Source organism: Populus euphratica, unplaced genomic scaffold, assembly GCF_000495115.2.
Source record: "Populus euphratica unplaced genomic scaffold, PopEup_1.0 scaffold50.1, whole genome shotgun sequence".
Lineage (NCBI taxonomy): Eukaryota > Viridiplantae > Streptophyta > Magnoliopsida > Malpighiales > Salicaceae > Populus > Populus euphratica.
The window spans coordinates 416879-434209 of record NW_011499870.1 but is presented as its reverse complement, the minus strand read 5'-3'; the positions used below and the strand labels follow the sequence as shown (position 1 = coordinate 434209).

General features: G+C 32.7%; 3 protein-coding genes across 9 annotated transcripts in view; 2 read left to right on the top strand and 1 right to left on the bottom strand.

Annotated features, from left to right (window-relative positions):
- Window positions 1–2844, top strand: part of LOC105127031 (protein FAR1-RELATED SEQUENCE 5-like) — a 3454-nt gene extending 610 nt beyond the window's left edge. The window contains exons 2-3 of one of the 2 annotated variants that reach the window (XM_011028125.1): window positions 505–1169; window positions 2272–2844. In XM_011028125.1, coding sequence (XP_011026427.1) covers window positions 609–1169; window positions 2272–2457 — 747 coding nt within the window. In that variant the 5' untranslated portion in view covers window positions 505–608 and the 3' untranslated portion in view covers window positions 2458–2844. Of the gene's footprint in view, window positions 1–464; window positions 1170–2271 lie in introns of both variants that reach the window. The other variant, XM_011028124.1, reaches the window with a different exon arrangement.
- A 340-nt stretch (window positions 2845–3184) lies between these two features.
- On the bottom strand, window positions 3185–4455 carry LOC105127030 (calmodulin-like protein 3). Its single transcript, XM_011028123.1, has one exon. It carries the CDS (start codon window positions 4329–4331, stop codon window positions 3690–3692), a length of 642 nt encoding a protein of 213 aa, XP_011026425.1. The 5' UTR covers window positions 4332–4455; the 3' UTR covers window positions 3185–3689.
- Window positions 4456–11805: 7350 nt separating this feature from the next.
- LOC105127029 (uncharacterized) lies at window positions 11806–17331 on the top strand. Of its 6 annotated transcripts, none has more exons than XM_011028118.1 (9): window positions 11806–11968; window positions 12150–12293; window positions 13537–13654; window positions 13787–13893; window positions 14167–15243; window positions 16311–16348; window positions 16432–16623; window positions 16864–16951; window positions 17251–17331. In XM_011028118.1, exons 1-8 carry the CDS (start codon window positions 11843–11845, stop codon window positions 16907–16909), a joined length of 1848 nt encoding a protein of 615 aa, XP_011026420.1. In that variant the 5' UTR covers window positions 11806–11842; the 3' UTR covers window positions 16910–16951; window positions 17251–17331. The 6 variants fall into 6 exon arrangements, 5 of the variants coding, with proteins under 5 accessions (XP_011026420.1, XP_011026419.1, XP_011026422.1 ...); XM_011028117.1 differs by having other exon boundaries at window positions 17245–17331; XM_011028121.1 differs by having other exon boundaries at window positions 11877–11968; window positions 12144–12293; window positions 17245–17331.

Sequence of the window (17331 nt, the reverse complement as noted above, 5' to 3'; positions counted from 1 at the left end):
GGAAAGAGTTTGGAAAAGAAAGTTTTGTGTGTAGTGTTAGTTATGTGGTATGGTGGTATGCTTGATTTTTAAGAAAATGGGAAAACTTTGCGTCAGCTCTTACTAATGATTCTTGAAAGGAAAAGACTTTCCTTTCTTTAATTCAAAATTTTTTACTTGGAAAAGAAAGTTGTAAATGAGTCCATTGATTTATTTGTTTGGTTGTTTAGGAAAGTGAGATTGGAATAGTTTTCTATCGATGTTTTGTTGTTTTGTTTTGGCTTCGTTTGAGAATGAGAGTATTACCTAGCTATTGTCAAAGAACTGAAGAACTGAAAGCGTCGTTTTTAAGTCCCTAATTCATTTGCTTTTACTATTCAAGATGAAAATCGTTGCCTGCAAATGTGTTACTTGAAGTGCCTGCTGATGTAACTGAAAAATATGAATACTTAAGCCTTCTGTGTTCTTGGGAATGTGTTTGTCAGCCTGAAATCTTATTGGGCTGGCTTTGTCACTGCAATGAAGCGATCAATATGCATAGCACCTAAATCAATATCTCGAGGCCAGGAGTAGCACTGGATCTCATTTCATTAGGGATCGTTGGATAGAATTCTCATGCTGGGAACATAATGACCAGCACTACTGATGGGCCAAGTTTTCTGGATATTGATGAAGGTTCAGATGAGGAAATGTTTGAAAGTTTTGGTGAACATGAAGCTTCACAAGATGGGTTGTTGCAGCAATGCATTTCACAGCGTGTTGTGGATAATGGCATGATTTTGACAGAATCATCTATGGAAAATTTAAGTGTGGATGGTTTAGAACCGTATACTGGGATGACTTTTCCATCTTTAGATGATGCAAGAGATTTCTATTATGAATATGCCAAGAGAACAGGTTTCACTATTCGAACAAATCGGATCAGACATTCACTAAAGAGCATGGCAGTTATAGGACGTGACTTTGTTTGCTCAAGAGAAGGCTTTCGTGCTGCAAAGCACTCACTGAGAAAAGACAGAGTTCTTCCTCCACGTCCAGTTACAAGAGAAGGCTGCAAAGCCATGATAAGACTGGCAGCAAGGGATGGAGGGAAATGGGTAGTTACCAAATTTGTGCAAGAGCACAATCACAAGCTAATGACTCACTGTAAATTTCTTGGAGAATTGCCAACTATCAATATACTTAGCGAGGTATGTCTGAGATATCACTTGCAATTTACATTTCTGTTATTATAGATCAAAGTGGCAATTGTTAGAAATTAGAATATCCTTAATTAGCTATCGACCCATGTCTTGATGTTCAACATTACGGACTTTTAAGGTGTCTAAATTTGACGTTCATTTTTAACAGCCTTTATATGCGCACTCATCATTGTTACTCGGGTTCCTTTGAAAATTCTCTTAGCAAAATTTCTAATATCACACCCTCCACCAGCACTGTTTGCTTACAATACCATGGATTTGTGGATGTTTGAATCTTTCATTGAATTTCTCTATCGGAATATTTGTTCCTGAAACCTCATCTCTCTCTTGTCAGTACGCTGAATCAAATCCAAACATGTCTTCTCTAGTTAAATCCGTAAATTAATGCATCTTTAGAATTTCATAATTATGATCTGAAAGTAATTGCATCGGCAAGCCATCCATACTTGGATGGAAAATGAATACATTATTGTGACACTTTTGTTCCATGGCTATTGCCGGATTTGTTGTTTTTGTAACCCTTACACTCAAGTCCTGAGATGTTCTTGGTCACATTTTTCCATGTTTTCAGCTATTCTGTGTCTGTTGCATACTCAAGTTAGGATAACAGCTAAGATACTAAAATTGCATTGTTGAAAAACCAGTTGCCTGCCTTTGGAAACATATAGTTTAAAATCCATGCCTTTTGCCAAGTTGGTGGCTAGAGTGGTACTTCTCTGCTTTGCAAATGGCAGGTCTATGATTTGAACCCAAGTCATAGGTAGGGAGGATGCCTACCCAATGGATGAAACTTAAAGATATGTTGCGAGGAAAGTGTGTTGAAACCTACTTAAAGGATACATATAGCACAATTCCTCATCTTGAAGGCTCCAAGATTGAACAATGTGACATTGTAGCATGCCATACAGGAAATGATAGCTTGTGTCATTTTGAAGTAAAACCAAAGGAAAAGGCTAGACCCTTGTGCATAGGCTGTGAAATTGTATTTATGATGAGATTCCAGTACTGGATTCTTCTAACATTTCTAATACTTCCAAGATCTTCCGTCTTTTCATTTGCCCAACCTTGATATACTCAACCATGTTTGCAGGAGGAAAAGGATAAGAAGATTCAGGACTTGTATGGTGAGCTTCAGCGTGAAAGAGAACGATCTGCAGCATTCCAACAACAGTTATGCATGATTCTCAAAGATCTCAAGGAACACGAGGAATTCGTGTCTTTAAGAGTTGAAGATATAATCAAGACTCTGAAGGAAATTGAACTTGGTGTTTTATAGTTTTGAACGTGGATAAACTGCAATTTTTCAAACGGATGCCAAACTAGAACATAGAGCTCACTTCTCTGGATTTCCACTCAAGGCTGAATTATCAGTACCATACTACCATTGACATGAAACTTTTCTAGAGAGCACTGAATAGAATGTATACAAGTATTAATTTCTTTGGTGTATATGCAATGACTGTAGTTCATAATCCAAGTGGAGGATGATGTCTTATCTTCTTCATTTTGGAAATGACATTCTGAGCTTTCCTCTGATCTGACATGCAAGGGAACCAGATGCTTCATCTCTCCTTACTCAGATATGAAATTTTATTTGCAAGACCAGTTAATTGTTCTTGGATTCTGTTACAACTTTCAACCATGAAACATGCTTTTCTTTTCCGTTTGCCAGTTGTAGCCTTTTTGGGCACAAAGTGTAATTCCATTGTAAGCCAACAATGTCTAAAAGAGACATTACAGTCATTTTAGTAGTTGTTGAACGGTTTCTTTAGGTTTTATGTTGCTTTTTCACCTGATTTTAGGAAAGTCGATGTTTAGTTGGTTTCTTTGACTGCAGTGGCAAATATAGCTCGTCATTTTTGGTGTTTGCCATTAAAGATCTTTCACTCAGACAACATCTAATTTTCAGGTAACCAAAGCGGAAGCAAACCTGCAAGCCCATTTACTCATTTTACTGCAAATAATCCTCAAGATGAGCAATTTGTCTGCAGAGGAAACTTGACTCAAGTTGAGGATGTGCTGCAAAGCTCATTGATTATCAGAAGAGAATATATAAGTTTTTTTTTTGGAGAAACTCTACGTGAAAATTCTAGTTTGCAACAGTCAAATAGCGGTGACCTACAAAAATAACACAACATAAAACAATGATACGAAGAAACAAAAGTAACCCCCACCAAGCCAATCAGAAAAAATTGAAGAACTTAAAGCCCAATACAAACTACCCACTCTAGAGTTCCAAACCCCCCACCAGGCAACCAACCACCTACCCCCGAGTTGATAACCAGTGACTCTGGTGATTTTGCTTTGCCTGCCGCTGACACGTGTCAACAATCGACTGACTGTAACCATGGCATAACTGGATCAACACGGTACACGTGTACCATTGATTTAACCAATGGCAAGCATAAGCACTTGGCGAAGCTGATCCTGTGTGATGATGCCCGCTGTTTCTTGATGTTCAAAATATTTACACCCAATAATAAAGATTAGTGGACTTAGAGCACATGATTAACCCACAGCACTAAAACCACCGCCCTTCATCATCTTCTGAAACTCTCTGTAATCCACCATTCCATCACCATCAACATCCACCTTCATTATCATCCTCTTACAATCCTCAAAGGTCCTCCCTTGTTTAAGACCAAGTGAGGCTAAAACAGACCTCAACTCATCAACAGTAATAAAACCATCACCATTTTGATCAAAAACATTAAAAGCCTCCCTCATATCCTCCTCCTCATCTTTCTCATCCATGAGTGACCGATACAATTCACCAAACTCATCAATATCCACACAACCATCACCATTGGCATCAATATTTTCAATCATTTGAGTCAGCTCTTTATCAGGGATAAAGATACCAATATTCTCTAAGGAATCATTCAACTCCTTCTGCGTGATCCTCCCATCTCCATTCCTATCGAACATCTGAAAAACTCTCTTCAACTCAGCTTGGTCCATTCTTTTCACAGCAAAATTAGATGATGATGGCAACAAAGAAGAGGGTTTCCTGGTGTTGGTAATGGCTTGGTGGGGATGGTGGTACCAAGAAGTGGGGAGAAGAAACCTAAGTTTCTTGGGGACCAAGGAGAGGAGGAAAGAGTTGAGAAGATTGTAAAGAAGGAAAATCCTAAGCAGAATAGTTCGCATTGAAAGCAAGAGTGTAGAGAAAATGTCTGGTGGGAGATGTTTTGCCTTAGTTTTACTGCCTGACAAGATATATACGAGACTAAATTCGAGTCCTTATATAAAGGAAATCAGAGCAAAAATTGTTGAACTCATGAGAGTATTTTATTTCTTTTTTAAAGTGAGGTCACTTTAGAGCTGGCCTCTCTTCTTGATCATGCTATACGCGTATTAACTAATTATATAGAATAATTAACCTTTTGTCAAAGACGCGTTGCCATTATTATTGCTGTTCTTGGTGGGTTGTGTCTCTTGGTAGAATAGTACTAATCTGTTGGGAAATCTTTTTCTTGCTTGCTTGTACAGTGAAAGCAATCAAGATTTTATATTATTTTTATTAATTTTGGTTATGAAAATCATCCATCAGAGCTCACCCTTAACTCTTTTCTAAATATCCAAATTGTTGCTTTTCAAATACTTTCCAATTTTATTTGTACCGAGTAGAATTAGAAATCTTTACCAGACAAGAAGGGTATTTTTAGATTATTTTTTTAAAAAAAAAGAGTGAATCATAATGTATAATTAACAAAGGGATTAAGTTATAAATAAATAAAAATGCAAGCAATTAATATGGAATTTATTAAACCAAAAGTATTAACTAGTTATTTGGCTAAAAATAGAGGAACTATCAGTTCACTCGAAATAATTTCTCTAGTGAGAATATATCATATTTGTTTGACTCTCGATTCACAGCTTAAATTATTAATTTCTGGATTAATATTCAAGTTATCAGATTAATCCAGGAAAATTAAAATTCAAAGTAGCTTGAAATAAAACTCGGTTAATTTGTACTGTATTTCTCTTTATTTAAAAGTTCGTTGAAAAATATGACCGTTGATGACGGATCTAGAAATTAAGGAGAAGGGAACGTTAAATGGGGAGAGGCGTTTAAGAAAGGAACGCGCCAACGGACAAGGTAGCTGCAACAGTGACCGTTAGATACTGTAATAAATAAACGGCTATTAACGCGTGATTGGTGGGGGTGGTGACACCTGGCAACATTAAGGAGCGAGGCCGGTTTTGAACCAGTTACTTTATCTAGTTTGGTCTTGTGATTTGGACTTGGACGGCCTTGAAAGAGACAATTAATCTTCTTCTAAAAACTACTTCGTGAAATTAGGACATTATCTAAATCGTTCGGACAAGCGATGCTACGTCCAGGATAATTGCGATTGCACGTGACTGTCGATCATAATTATTTATATAAATTAATACTATAAACTCTTATCATCCATGCGTTCATAATTCGCGTGCAATTTATTTATTCATGACTTAACCCCTTTATGAAAGAAGATTATTTATATTAAAATAATTTTTTATTTTTTAAATTTTATTTTTAATATCAATACTTCAAAACAATTTAAAAATATAAAACAAAAAACAATTTTAATTTTAATTTTTTTAAAAAACAACGTTTTCGATACAATAACAAACATGTCCTGGAGCAAACCATTAAACATTTTCTTCTTGAAATATATATGTGTATACAGTGATTTCTTTATGTGGGACAAGGATGCTAAACTATTGAACTAGTATTTCTTTTTCATAACAAAGAGATAAAAATAGTATATACATAATATATATATTTTTCTAATGACAAAACCTTGCTCTAAATCGTCTGAAAAACTAATTTATTTTATGTTTGCATTTTGATTTCTACAATTAAATATATTTTTGTCTATTTTATATTTAATTTTTGTGCCTCTTAAACGCTAATCTATTTAATTTTTGTGCCACTTAAACTCTAATCAAGCACAACTTTAAATCTAAATGGCAAATTATTTACTTTGATCATGTTTCATGCCCATGTATCATGTGGCTTGAGAATCTTAACCATCAAAATTCAAACTAGTCCCACTTTAAAGTTTCAACAACGTGTTCTATTATCTAAGTATTTCTGGATTTGAATGATTTAGGAGAATATTGGTTAGAAACATTTCAAGAATAATAATTTGTGGGGAAAATCTAAAACGCGCTCTTAATTAAGGCATGACCTTTTAATTAAGTATTAGATTATTTTTAAAAAAAAAAAAAACCATCGCTTGTTTATGAATTATAGGTTTTGGATCTCGTAAAAAAAATTAAAAAAAAATAACTCTTAACATTTCAACCCACCCTACCAAAGTTTTGTTTAGAATAACCTATCACCTAATACAAGATTAGGTACGCCATTATACGTGATGGCAACACATGTCACAAGACCATGATCATTTTAGGTCTAATTCCTTGCCAAATCCTCCATGTGGGACATGAGCCAGCACGACTCGACAGCTTACAAGGCATGTTATCATCAGCATTATTGAAATCTTAATTAATAAGATCATAAAATAATTAAATGAAAACAAAACATAATGATGGCCATTTGCTTGATAAGAAATATTTAATCAAGTAGCTTCACTGTTTAATAAATTAATATTTGAATATCTTAGACGGCAGGGATTTCTCGTTTCTCCCTTGCAAGAGCAGTCGCACTCTCATGTACAAGGACACCAGCAATTTTTTTATGTATAGTTTTTTTTGAGCTGTGCCCTTCAACTCTGAGGGTGGAGACAGTGCCAGAGACGGGGGCTGGCAGGGACCCCGGCCTGTGCACAATTATTTTCTCCAGCCTTTTGTTTTGAACAATTTATAGTTTCAACCTTGGAACTAGTAAAATTTATATTTTAGTCCCTCTAGAAAGATTTTTCTAATCCCCCCCCAACTGAATTTTTATTTATTTATATATTCATTATATCGCTAGCCAGTAACCTTTGAGTTGTTGACTAAAAATGCATTATGGGCATTTATTATCTGTCGTGTAGCTAGGAAGAGCATAACTTGTTCGACATTAAGCAAGCAAGATGAACTGGAAACATGGATATTATCAATAAATTCACGTGTCATTTCCCATAATTTTCGATGTCAAGATCTGAAACTTGCCCTTGAGTTCAACCCAAGAAAAGGGTTTGCTTGTTTAAATTATTGTTTTTTTTTGTCTATTTTAAAAGTTTTTTTTAATTAATTTTTTTATTTATTTTCAATTAATTTGTCTTCAGTGTTTTTAAATAGTTCTGGTATAATAACATTAAAAATAAAAAATACTTTAGAAAATAATGTTATTGGATTAACAAAATATAATGTAAAATTAAGACTGGAGTGGTGTCGTCATGTGTGCAACTTGTGATTAGATCCTGTCGTTTCCTGATCAATTTAGAATCTGATAATTAACATAGAGTGGTTGACTAAGCTACTAAGATGCTCCAGAGAGAAGGGACAACTGTAGTGATTGTAAGAATTTTAATGGCAAGTAGCCATAGACATTGGAGACATATCTGTCTCCATCTCTTAATGAGCTGGCCGGCTTCACTCCCCCCCATTAACATAGAAAAAAAGTCCACAGCTTTTCTCGCCGTTGCTCTCCACTCAATCGTGCTCCCACGCATCAAAGAGGGGAGAAAAATGTCAACCTCCAGCTAGCTTCCATGCTCTCTTTTGACCGATAACTCAGAAGTGACCGATAAAAGAAAATGCAGCAAGATGAAACCTCGCATGCACCAGATGGTGAAGGGTCATGTCAAGACAGCACAAGACATGCCATAAGGAGCCTAACAAGTGGTAAGATAGGGCATCGAAAGCTGCAGAGTTACAAGATTGTGAGGAAAAGATTCATCCATTTTAGAAATTGCAGGTTCGGAGCCATTCTAATATTTTGTTTAAGAGTACAAAGTTGATATTTTTAAAAGTATTTTTATTTTAAAATATATTAAAATAATATTTTTTAAAAATAAAAATATTTTTAATATTAATATATTAAAATAATCTGAAAATATCAAAAAATATTAATTTGTAATAAAAAATAAAAAATTAGTTTTTTCAAAACTACTTTTAAAATACAATATCAAATACACTGTAAATTTCAACTCTAACAAGGATGCAAATCTTTCAAGAGAAAAGTTTGGAAGTAGGGTTACAGTTATTTCGTTTAAAAATATATTAAAATAATATTTTTTTTAAATAATTTTAATATTATCACATTAAAACAATTTAAAAATATAAAAAAATAATTTTAAATAAAAATAATTTTAAAAAAAATCATGAACATGAATTGTACCGCAACCCCAAATAACACCTAAAGCTGTATTTATTTCGGTAGTGTTTGAGAGTGCATTGATGTTTATTTTTCAAAGTATTTTCTATTTAAATATTCATTTAAATAATATTTTTTTATTTTTAAAAAATTTATTTTTAATTTTAGCACATCAAAACATAAAAATAATTATTTTAAAACAAAAAAAAAATCAAACTTTAATGAAAAGCCATTCGAAACATAGTTTATTCATAAAGACAAAGTTTTATCTCAATCGACGTTTTCAACCTAACAAAGATGTGTCAGTAAACAAATACTCTCTAAATATATGTGAATATATATATAATGTTTCTTGTTACATATGTGATAAATACAAGTGGGAGGATCACATTGCTGTAATGACCAAGACTTCTTATGTAGCATGTCACCAACAAACTTTCAAGCCGGTTATAATGGGCTCCATTATTTTGGATCAGCCCATCCAAACTAAACCTCAAGACTTTCAATATAATTATTATGATCTTTCGAGTTCTCGCAATGCAATTATCCCCTCGGATGCACCATCCATTCTTCCCACCCATTTCAAGATGCAAACCAGCGCCCTCCTTTCCAATCTTTCAAGTTTTTGGTGTTTTTATTTTTTTTAAATGTTTATTAATTTTTTTTATATATTTTTTTTAAACTAATATTTTTAAATTATTTTAATATATTGATGTCAAAAATAATTTTTAAAAATAAAAAAATTATTTTAATATATTTTTAAATAAAAAATAATTTAAAAAACTACTGATATCATATTCTCTTTCGTCCTTAAAAAAAACCTTTCTCTTATTATCTTTTATAGATCCATTTTTCAACATATATCTAATAATTTAAGTAGTAAGGATTAATTTAAATTTATATATTCTAAAAAATATTTTTATTTTCTCAAAAATAAAATAAAATAATATCATATATCATTAGAAATTTTGTCAATAATTCTATATTTTTCTCTCTTCCACTCCTTGGAGTTCGACCATATAGAGAAATGACACAAGTTAATTAAAGTAAAGCAAAATAAAAGGCAAACAACATCAATCATATAATAAACATTATAGTAATTATAATTGTTATAACTGGTATGAAATCTGACTTAATTTAGTATCCAAGTTGTTGGATTGTTGGTCAACTTGTAGGTAATTGGGCTAACCAAGTCTGTTATTTTTATTTAAATGATAGTTATTAAAGTTTTTCTTTTAATATTTTGGTTTTGACTCGATCAAGTTTGAACTAAATTTATCAAATCAATTAGATTACAAATCAAACTATAGAATTATATAAATTTGATTATATCAAAAAAAATTTAAAAAAATTACTTGAATTAAATTTTATATCACTTAGTCATTAAATTAACCCATCAAACTGAAACAAATCAAATAACTATGATAGCAACAACAAACCATTAATCATTATAAAATCTTGTTACAAACACAATCAATAATCGTAACAATAAATCATCGAGCATCATCCATCCTAATACAATTCAAGTCGAATAGCAATGGATGAAATCTTCATCCTGCTAATTTGATACTAGATCGATGGTATAAATTATCTTCATTATGTTAAAGAATTATTTTAATTTAATAATTTAAATTATTAAGTGAGATCTTAATATATAATTTATATTATTTTTTAATATATTTTTCATGTGAAAAGTCTTTTAGATTTCAAACTTGAATATATTTATACCACCTTATGCTTTATTTTTATCAAGTAGATGAAGATCATAAGACTTGAACTCATAAATGCTTAGTTATGAAGACTCTAATATTATATCAAAGCTCAATTCAATAATTTAAGTTATTAGATAAAATTCTAAAATATAATTTATATTATTCTCTAACACATGTCATTAAATTTAAGCCTTTAACATGAATTGCTATCCTTCAAAATTGATATAGATATTAATTAACAAATACTATATTATTTTTAAGATTTCTTACACTTTGATCCTGTTATTAACTAGTTATAGTATCCAAAAATACTAAAATAAATAATAATAATAATAATCTTATTTTAAAATGATGTTTGAGAGTATAATAACGGTTACTTTTTAAAATGTTTTTCGCTTGAAAATATATCAAAATAATATTTTTTTTAAAAAATATTTTTCACATCAACATATTAAAATAATATGAAAATATTTAAAAATATTAATTAAAAATAAAATTTAAAATTAACAAATAAAAATAAACATGCCATTATACACACACACACGTATATATATAAACAACCAAACAAACAAACCATTCGCTTGTAGTAGCCCACAGAATATTTAGTGCCCGTTTGATGTTACGTAATCTAATAATGATCGCCTTCATGTTTCACCAATAAAAACATAAAAAACTATATATTTACTGTGGTATATTGTATTGTAAAAAATAATGTTTGATACTATAATAATAAAAATATTGTATTGTCAAACAGTGCCTTGTAAAAGCTTCAATTTACTGATTGTATGTTAGGGTTTTTTTTATTTAAAAAAACTCCATTCGGAGTTTATGGGTTTTTTTTTCTAAATCCCCATCCCCTTTAAATAATTAAAATTTTTAATTAGATTATTTTTTAAAATAATAATTTTATTTTTCATATTAACATTGTTTGATGACAAGCTTTAAAACTTGGTCCTTTTCTTTCTAAAATAATTGTCCATCAACAAGAAGAGAACAACCATCAAATTTATTATTTAAGGCTACATGCACACATAATTGTAAAATTTAATCAGGGTTAACTCCCCAAAGAAAATATTTTTATTTAAAAAATTAAAAATAATATTATTTAAAAAAATTAAAAATATAAAAATTAATTAAATCATCGAATTAATTCTGATTTTTAATTAAATCTGTTATTTTTTTATTCATTCTTGATCAATTAAAATTTAAATTAATCAAATTCAAATTAATTATCAAATAATTTTAGGTTTTTCAAAAAATATGCAAATGGAGTGCTGAGTTTTTATTTTATAGAAAAGGGAAATTAAAGAAGAAGAAAGAAAAAAAAGTGGTTTAATATATTCCTTTTTCTTTCAAATCCTACAAAAATTTAAGCCTTTTTGTTTGAATCTGACGAGCAATATACCTCAGCGCCTCAATTTCGAACTTCAACCAGATTACAATCAGGTACTCCTCTGTCCCATGAAACAACCATGTGGTCTCTGAAAACCACAAATGCTATTGGCCGGAACTACATTCCTCAATCCCGAGAAAGGTCACACGCAATCACAATCCCCGTCCATATTATTTAAAGTATTCTAGCACACGCAGTATTGTTTCTCGGATTTTCTAAAATACCCAAAATCACTAAAAACATAATATTTCCTTGATTTATTGGTTTATTATTAATTAAAAAAAAAACAAGATTTAGAAAACCCATGAAACACGGCATTAGCCGATTCTTCAGCCTTCCCGCATCTCAGCTAGCTAAGCCAACACAGAAGAAGTTTCTCTCGATTTTTTCTTCACTTTCTCGCCATCTTTCCCGGAAAATCTCCGATCAGGTAAATTTGTCACTCAAATACTCTGCTTAGAGACTTCAGCTCGCGCTGTTTTCCTTCTTTATTCTGAATTAAAATTTCCATTTGAGTGATTTCTTCTTAGTTTCAGCACTTTAGCTTCGTAATTTTGTTAAAATATTTTATTATTTTGTAATTGAGACTTTTTTTTTCCTTCTAGTTGTAGATGTTAAATAAGGAAGGTGATGGGGGAAAGGAGTATTTTCGCAAACTTTCGAGAAAAGAACTTCAAAGTTTGTGTAAGCAATGTAGCTTGCCTGCTAGAAAATCAAGCTCTGAAATGGTCGAATCGCTCGCCTTTTACTTTATGGTAATAATTTAATGAAAAATTTCAATTTCTGTTAATTATTTGCTGTAGTTGTTGAGGATGTAATTAGGAAATTAGGCAATTTTTTTTTTTTGGGGGTTAAATTATCAGCGTGCTTTTTCTTAACTTAATTTCTATTAATTGCATGCCTAATTTTGATGCAGCGTATAACAAAAGAAAGAAACAAGCTCTCAAATTATAGCTCTAAACTGTAGAGATAACTCTGGTCTTATAAACTGTAAATAATTCCTAACTCTAAATAACATACAAACTGATTAAATAGGAGCTAAAACCGACATGGTTAATGTAACATAAACCAAATAAAATTCTGAAACCTCAGAAAGGAATACAAAAATAATTAGGAAAGTAATGAGAATTCTGAAACATCTTTTGGGCCTAATTTCGTTGTGATCTCTCGGCTTGCCCTTGCCTGCCAATCCTATAGGGAACTGGCTTTTAGAACGCGCTTGCAAAATTTCAGCTAGATTCAATTGCTGTAGTAAAAGTCATGTCTGTTTTTGTGAGAGATCTTGTTTGACTCGTCCTCACTTCTTCTTGGGATTGGACATTTGATACACGTCCTGCGTCAATTTTGTAGTGTTGTTGTTGAGATTATTTTTGTGTTTTATGAATATTTGGTGTGCTAATTGATATGAATTCTTTAGGAAGAAAGTTTGAAATAATTACTAGTTTTGTTTGTGCGAGGGAAGTTCATTTTGGTAGAATCTGTTTCATTCTTGAAGAAGTTATCATTTTTTTTTGTTAGCATGCTTAGAAAATGCTTTCCAAGATTTTTGAACTTATCCGTGTGTTTTACATGCCAAATTTGTAGTCTCAAAATTATTGGTGTGTTTTATGGATTCTTGGTATGCTGATTTCTGTGAGCTCTTCAAGGAGAAACTTTGAAGTAATCACTAGTTTTTGTTAAATAATGAAATTTGGAATTGATTTGATTGATTGTGGTTCATTCTCGAAGAAGCTATCTTTTTTTTTTTTAATATGTTAAAATTGTTTTGTTACTTTCAACCTTATCTGTGTGTTTTAAACGTACTTGAGGAGGTTGTTGTGAAAATTAGACAAGTATTAGAATTGTTTTGCTTGTTATGCTAGTGGCTACGAGGGTTTGATTTATTTATTTTTCCTCTTTTCCCTTACAAGTTTTGAGTTCCACTTTTCTTTTGAGATTAGTTAAAATGTATTTGCTTGTAATAAGTACATTGAAAACTGATGTTTGACATATTTGCAGAGGAAGGGTTTGAATTTGGTATCGTCAGGCACAAGCATAGATGGGGTTCAAGATGCTTTACTTCACACATCTTTGATGCCACCAATGCAGCCTAAGCCTGCATTAAATTCTATAAAAGGTCTGTGCCTTTGCAAACACCAAAATCTGATTCTAATTTCTGTGATTTTAGGGTTATTTTCCTGGCTGTAAATTGTCTTTGTACCAAATTGGTATAGATTCTGATGAAAATTGATCATTATGTCTGTTGCAGATAGCTTTGAACTCAGATCTCGTCCTGGAGAGGAGATTTACAAAGGAAATAGAAATTTCAAATGCAATAATTTGGAAAGTTTTGCTGGCCCTGGAGCTTATAATAAGGTTTGTTTCTTTTTATTGATGTATTTTTTTTTGGGTGAATGTGTTTAAAGATTTGAATGATTGAAATGCTTCCAAATAGACCATGCATGATGCATATACCTCCTTTTTTATTGATTCAAAATGTCTTAAAAGCTGTTTGTGTTAGTCAACACGAGAGTTGTTAGAGGGTGATATTAAAGCAATCTGTTGATTTTTATACCTTTTATCCGCATTATAGGTGCTGCAACCTCCAAACTCCTACTTGTTAATTTTATTTTCACTATGTATCTACAGGAAAGCTTTGGCGGCTTAATTAGTAATTTCCAAGAGCTATCTCCATCTCAGTTTTTTTCTCAATCCGCTGGGAGTCATGTCAACTTTAAGAAGCCATTAAGCCTTGGTGGCAGGGTAGAAGATTCACCCCAATTTCATGGTAGAGACATAAATACTGTAGCCTGTTCTAAAGAGATTGCCCTTCCTTCTATTACAACTAGTGCAAATGTTCCGGCATCTTTTGAGTTTCATGTCAGTTCAGAAGAGGGGATCAAACTTTGTGTTGATTTGAATTCAAGCCCATTAGAGTGGATTAAGAAATATAAAAATCAGGTTTCATTTTGTGACAACGTGGTTAATACAAAGTCTCGAAGTCTTTATGAAGAGCTTGGGTGTATTGGAGAGAGTAATAAAAAACTGAAAAGTTCTGTACTTCAGAATACTGATTCTAGCAAAAATAGGGATGACTCTGTGCAAGCTGAACCTTCTCCGAGTTCAGTTGGAGAAAAAAATAGTCATGCAAGGAATGGTCATCCAGATGGAGGTTATAATTCCCTAATCTCATCACCTGTAATACCATGCAGTGTAGCTGTCGATGTTTCCTTGTACTTAAAGGAGGATCCAGGACTTGCCTCAGCCAAACCCAGTTCTGATGGGCAGAATCGCAAAAATTTGAACACTGAATCCTGTAACGAAAAGGAGTGCATAGCTGCTTTTGACTCAGATATTACTGATACTCCATTAGAAAAGACAGCATGCAATTTTGCTGTCAACTCCATATCCAATGGTTCCTTAGATCATATTGCATTGATGCATCAGAGTTCAAAGTGGGATGATGAAGCCTGTGAGAATTCAACCCAGCAGAACAGTTGTAATCTGGAGAATGCTAGTGTTGTGTTTCCAGGGTGCTTTATGGAGATGCAGTTATCAGAAACTGGGAATTATCACAAAGATGCATCATGTTTACCCAATAAAAATGGCGAATTCTGGGATCCATACGATTCAAAGCACAATAGAGGATCTGAGCAAGATGGATTAGCCAACTCAAGTGAGAATGATCATTGCAAGAACCAGATGCCCACATGCTCCGAAGAGCAGGTTATACCTTTTCTCCTCTACTTTACTCAAACATACTTTGTTGCATTTGCATGGCTTTTCTATACTTCTACATCTAGATTTTAAAGTGTGGCATCTGGCTATGTCCTGTGTCCTGAATGTCTTCCCATTTTCCTCGTATTAGACCATGGAGATCCAAGGTAAATCACGAGGCAATGTACTAGGCTGAAGTTATTCCAAATTATCAAAAATTTACGGGTGAGAGTTTCATCTTGCCCCATTATCTGAACTAAAATAATGTTGTCACTCTATCTACCAAAATGGATTTGCAGCCCCTCTATCTACCAAAATAAAAAAGTTTTGCAATATCTTATCCTGTGATTTTGATGATCTTAGATGATCCTTGGGTTAAGTTCTGACTAATTCAAATATGTCAGTGAATGTTCCAAAGCTATTCTGTAGAATGGCTTTAGTTCTGACTTGTGCTATACGAGGTGTCCACATCTACTATTTTGTTGGACAGTTCATTCATTGTAATCTAATTATGGGGTGCTCTATATCAGCTAAATATTAGCATTTGCCCCTGAGATCATGATTCAGATGATTTGTTGTTGCTTCTATCTGACATGTTTTTGCTTTAATTTTGTTTGTGTTTGTTGCTTGGAGAACTGAATTAGAGGTAGTTTTATGTGTTCTGCAATGCAAATTTCCCTCTGTTTTGTTGACAGAACTGCAAGTTTTGAACTGTCAGTTAGCAATTATCCTTGATTTGTATCGTGAGATTCACAAATTTTAAGCAGAAGACAGTTTGTATATCCACTACTCTTAACTCTCTCATGGCTGGTCTCTTTGTATAAGTTGGGCAAAAATCTTCCTGTCCCTGTCATGCATTGATCTTATGCGCTGCAACAGCATGCAAAAGAAGGAATCCATAAGTTGACTGCTATATGGAAGCTTGTTGAAACATTTTTGTTTGTTTAAATGCAAAATTCTAATTCATCTTATGTGATTCCAAAACTTTTGTTGTAAGATATCCACATCTATTTTTGGTCTCTGCCAAGTATACCTAGTGAACTTAATGAGTTAGAACCACATTCTACCTTTTGCAGGAATGGAGCAATGCTATCAATGGCAGGGAGAGTTCAGTGTAATTTATTATTCTTGTAAATTCTAATTTACTTCTTTTTATTTATGCTGTTATCTGATTTTATGCAAATCTGCCTCTTTCAGATGCTCGCAGGTTGATGACTCATTTGATAAGACTTCTTTAAAGTCTGGTGTTATCAAAACAAGTGAAGAACTCCATAGAAAGAGGCCACATATATACAGAGTGAGTCAGAATGGCCGTCGCAAAAGCGACACGATAATTTTGAGAAGCACAAGGCGTTCTGCTGGAAAAGTCCTTCCTAGAAGATCCATGAGGCTAGTCTCCAAGGTACTCTCTCAATGCATTACTTTGGCCATACTACTAATTATCACAGATGGACACCTTGTTGAAGTGGATAAGTAATCATGACTTAAGCCATACGACTACCTGGTCTACAATGACCTGTATTGGCACCAGAGCGGCTAGTTTTCACATCTTATGTTCTAACCTTTCACCTTTTCATTTCCCTTGACATGTTTGTGAATCCTTGCTTGTTTTCTTTCTTTTTGTTTCAGTGAGTTCACGTTCTACATGCTGCCCGCATCAGAACAATTGGATTGATATTATTGTCTGGCTGTTTCCAAATTTAGGGTACAGTTTATGGTAAGTACAACACCCTTTTAACTACTACTTTCCTTAGGCGTGAAACATGCCGACTCTCCCTTTGCTTTCTGTGTGATGTTTAAATGATGCGTGTCTCAATTGACTATTGTTAAGCAGTCTTTAGATAGAATCGCGTTTAGAGTTATAAAAGGGAGTCATAATATACGCAAAATAACTGGCTATGATGTTTGGCTTTATTCATTCAATACACACGCATGCCATCCATACATGCAGGTATGTATGGCGATAATTGACTTTATGACTGTCTTAATGCCCATCTTACTTTCATTGAGTTGCAGATTCAACATTTTTTGGAGATCAGTTCATACACGAAAGAAAACTACAACGCATTCTTCAAGGTAGTTAAAGCCTTATAATTT

Coding starts and splice junctions, on each gene's coding strand:
- LOC105127030 (XM_011028123.1), bottom strand. CDS start 4,331: ATGCGAACTATTCTGCTTAGGATTTTCCTTCTTTACAATCTTCTCAAC.
- LOC105127029 (XM_011028118.1), top strand. CDS start 11,843: ATGAAACACGGCATTAGCCGATTCTTCAGCCTTCCCGCATCTCAGCTA. Junction 12,294..13,536: donor CGCTCGCCTTTTACTTTATG/GTAATAATTTAA, acceptor ACATATTTGCAG/AGGAAGGGTTTGAATTTGGT. Junction 15,244..16,310: donor CCACATGCTCCGAAGAGCAG/GTTATACCTTTT, acceptor TACCTTTTGCAG/GAATGGAGCAATGCTATCAA.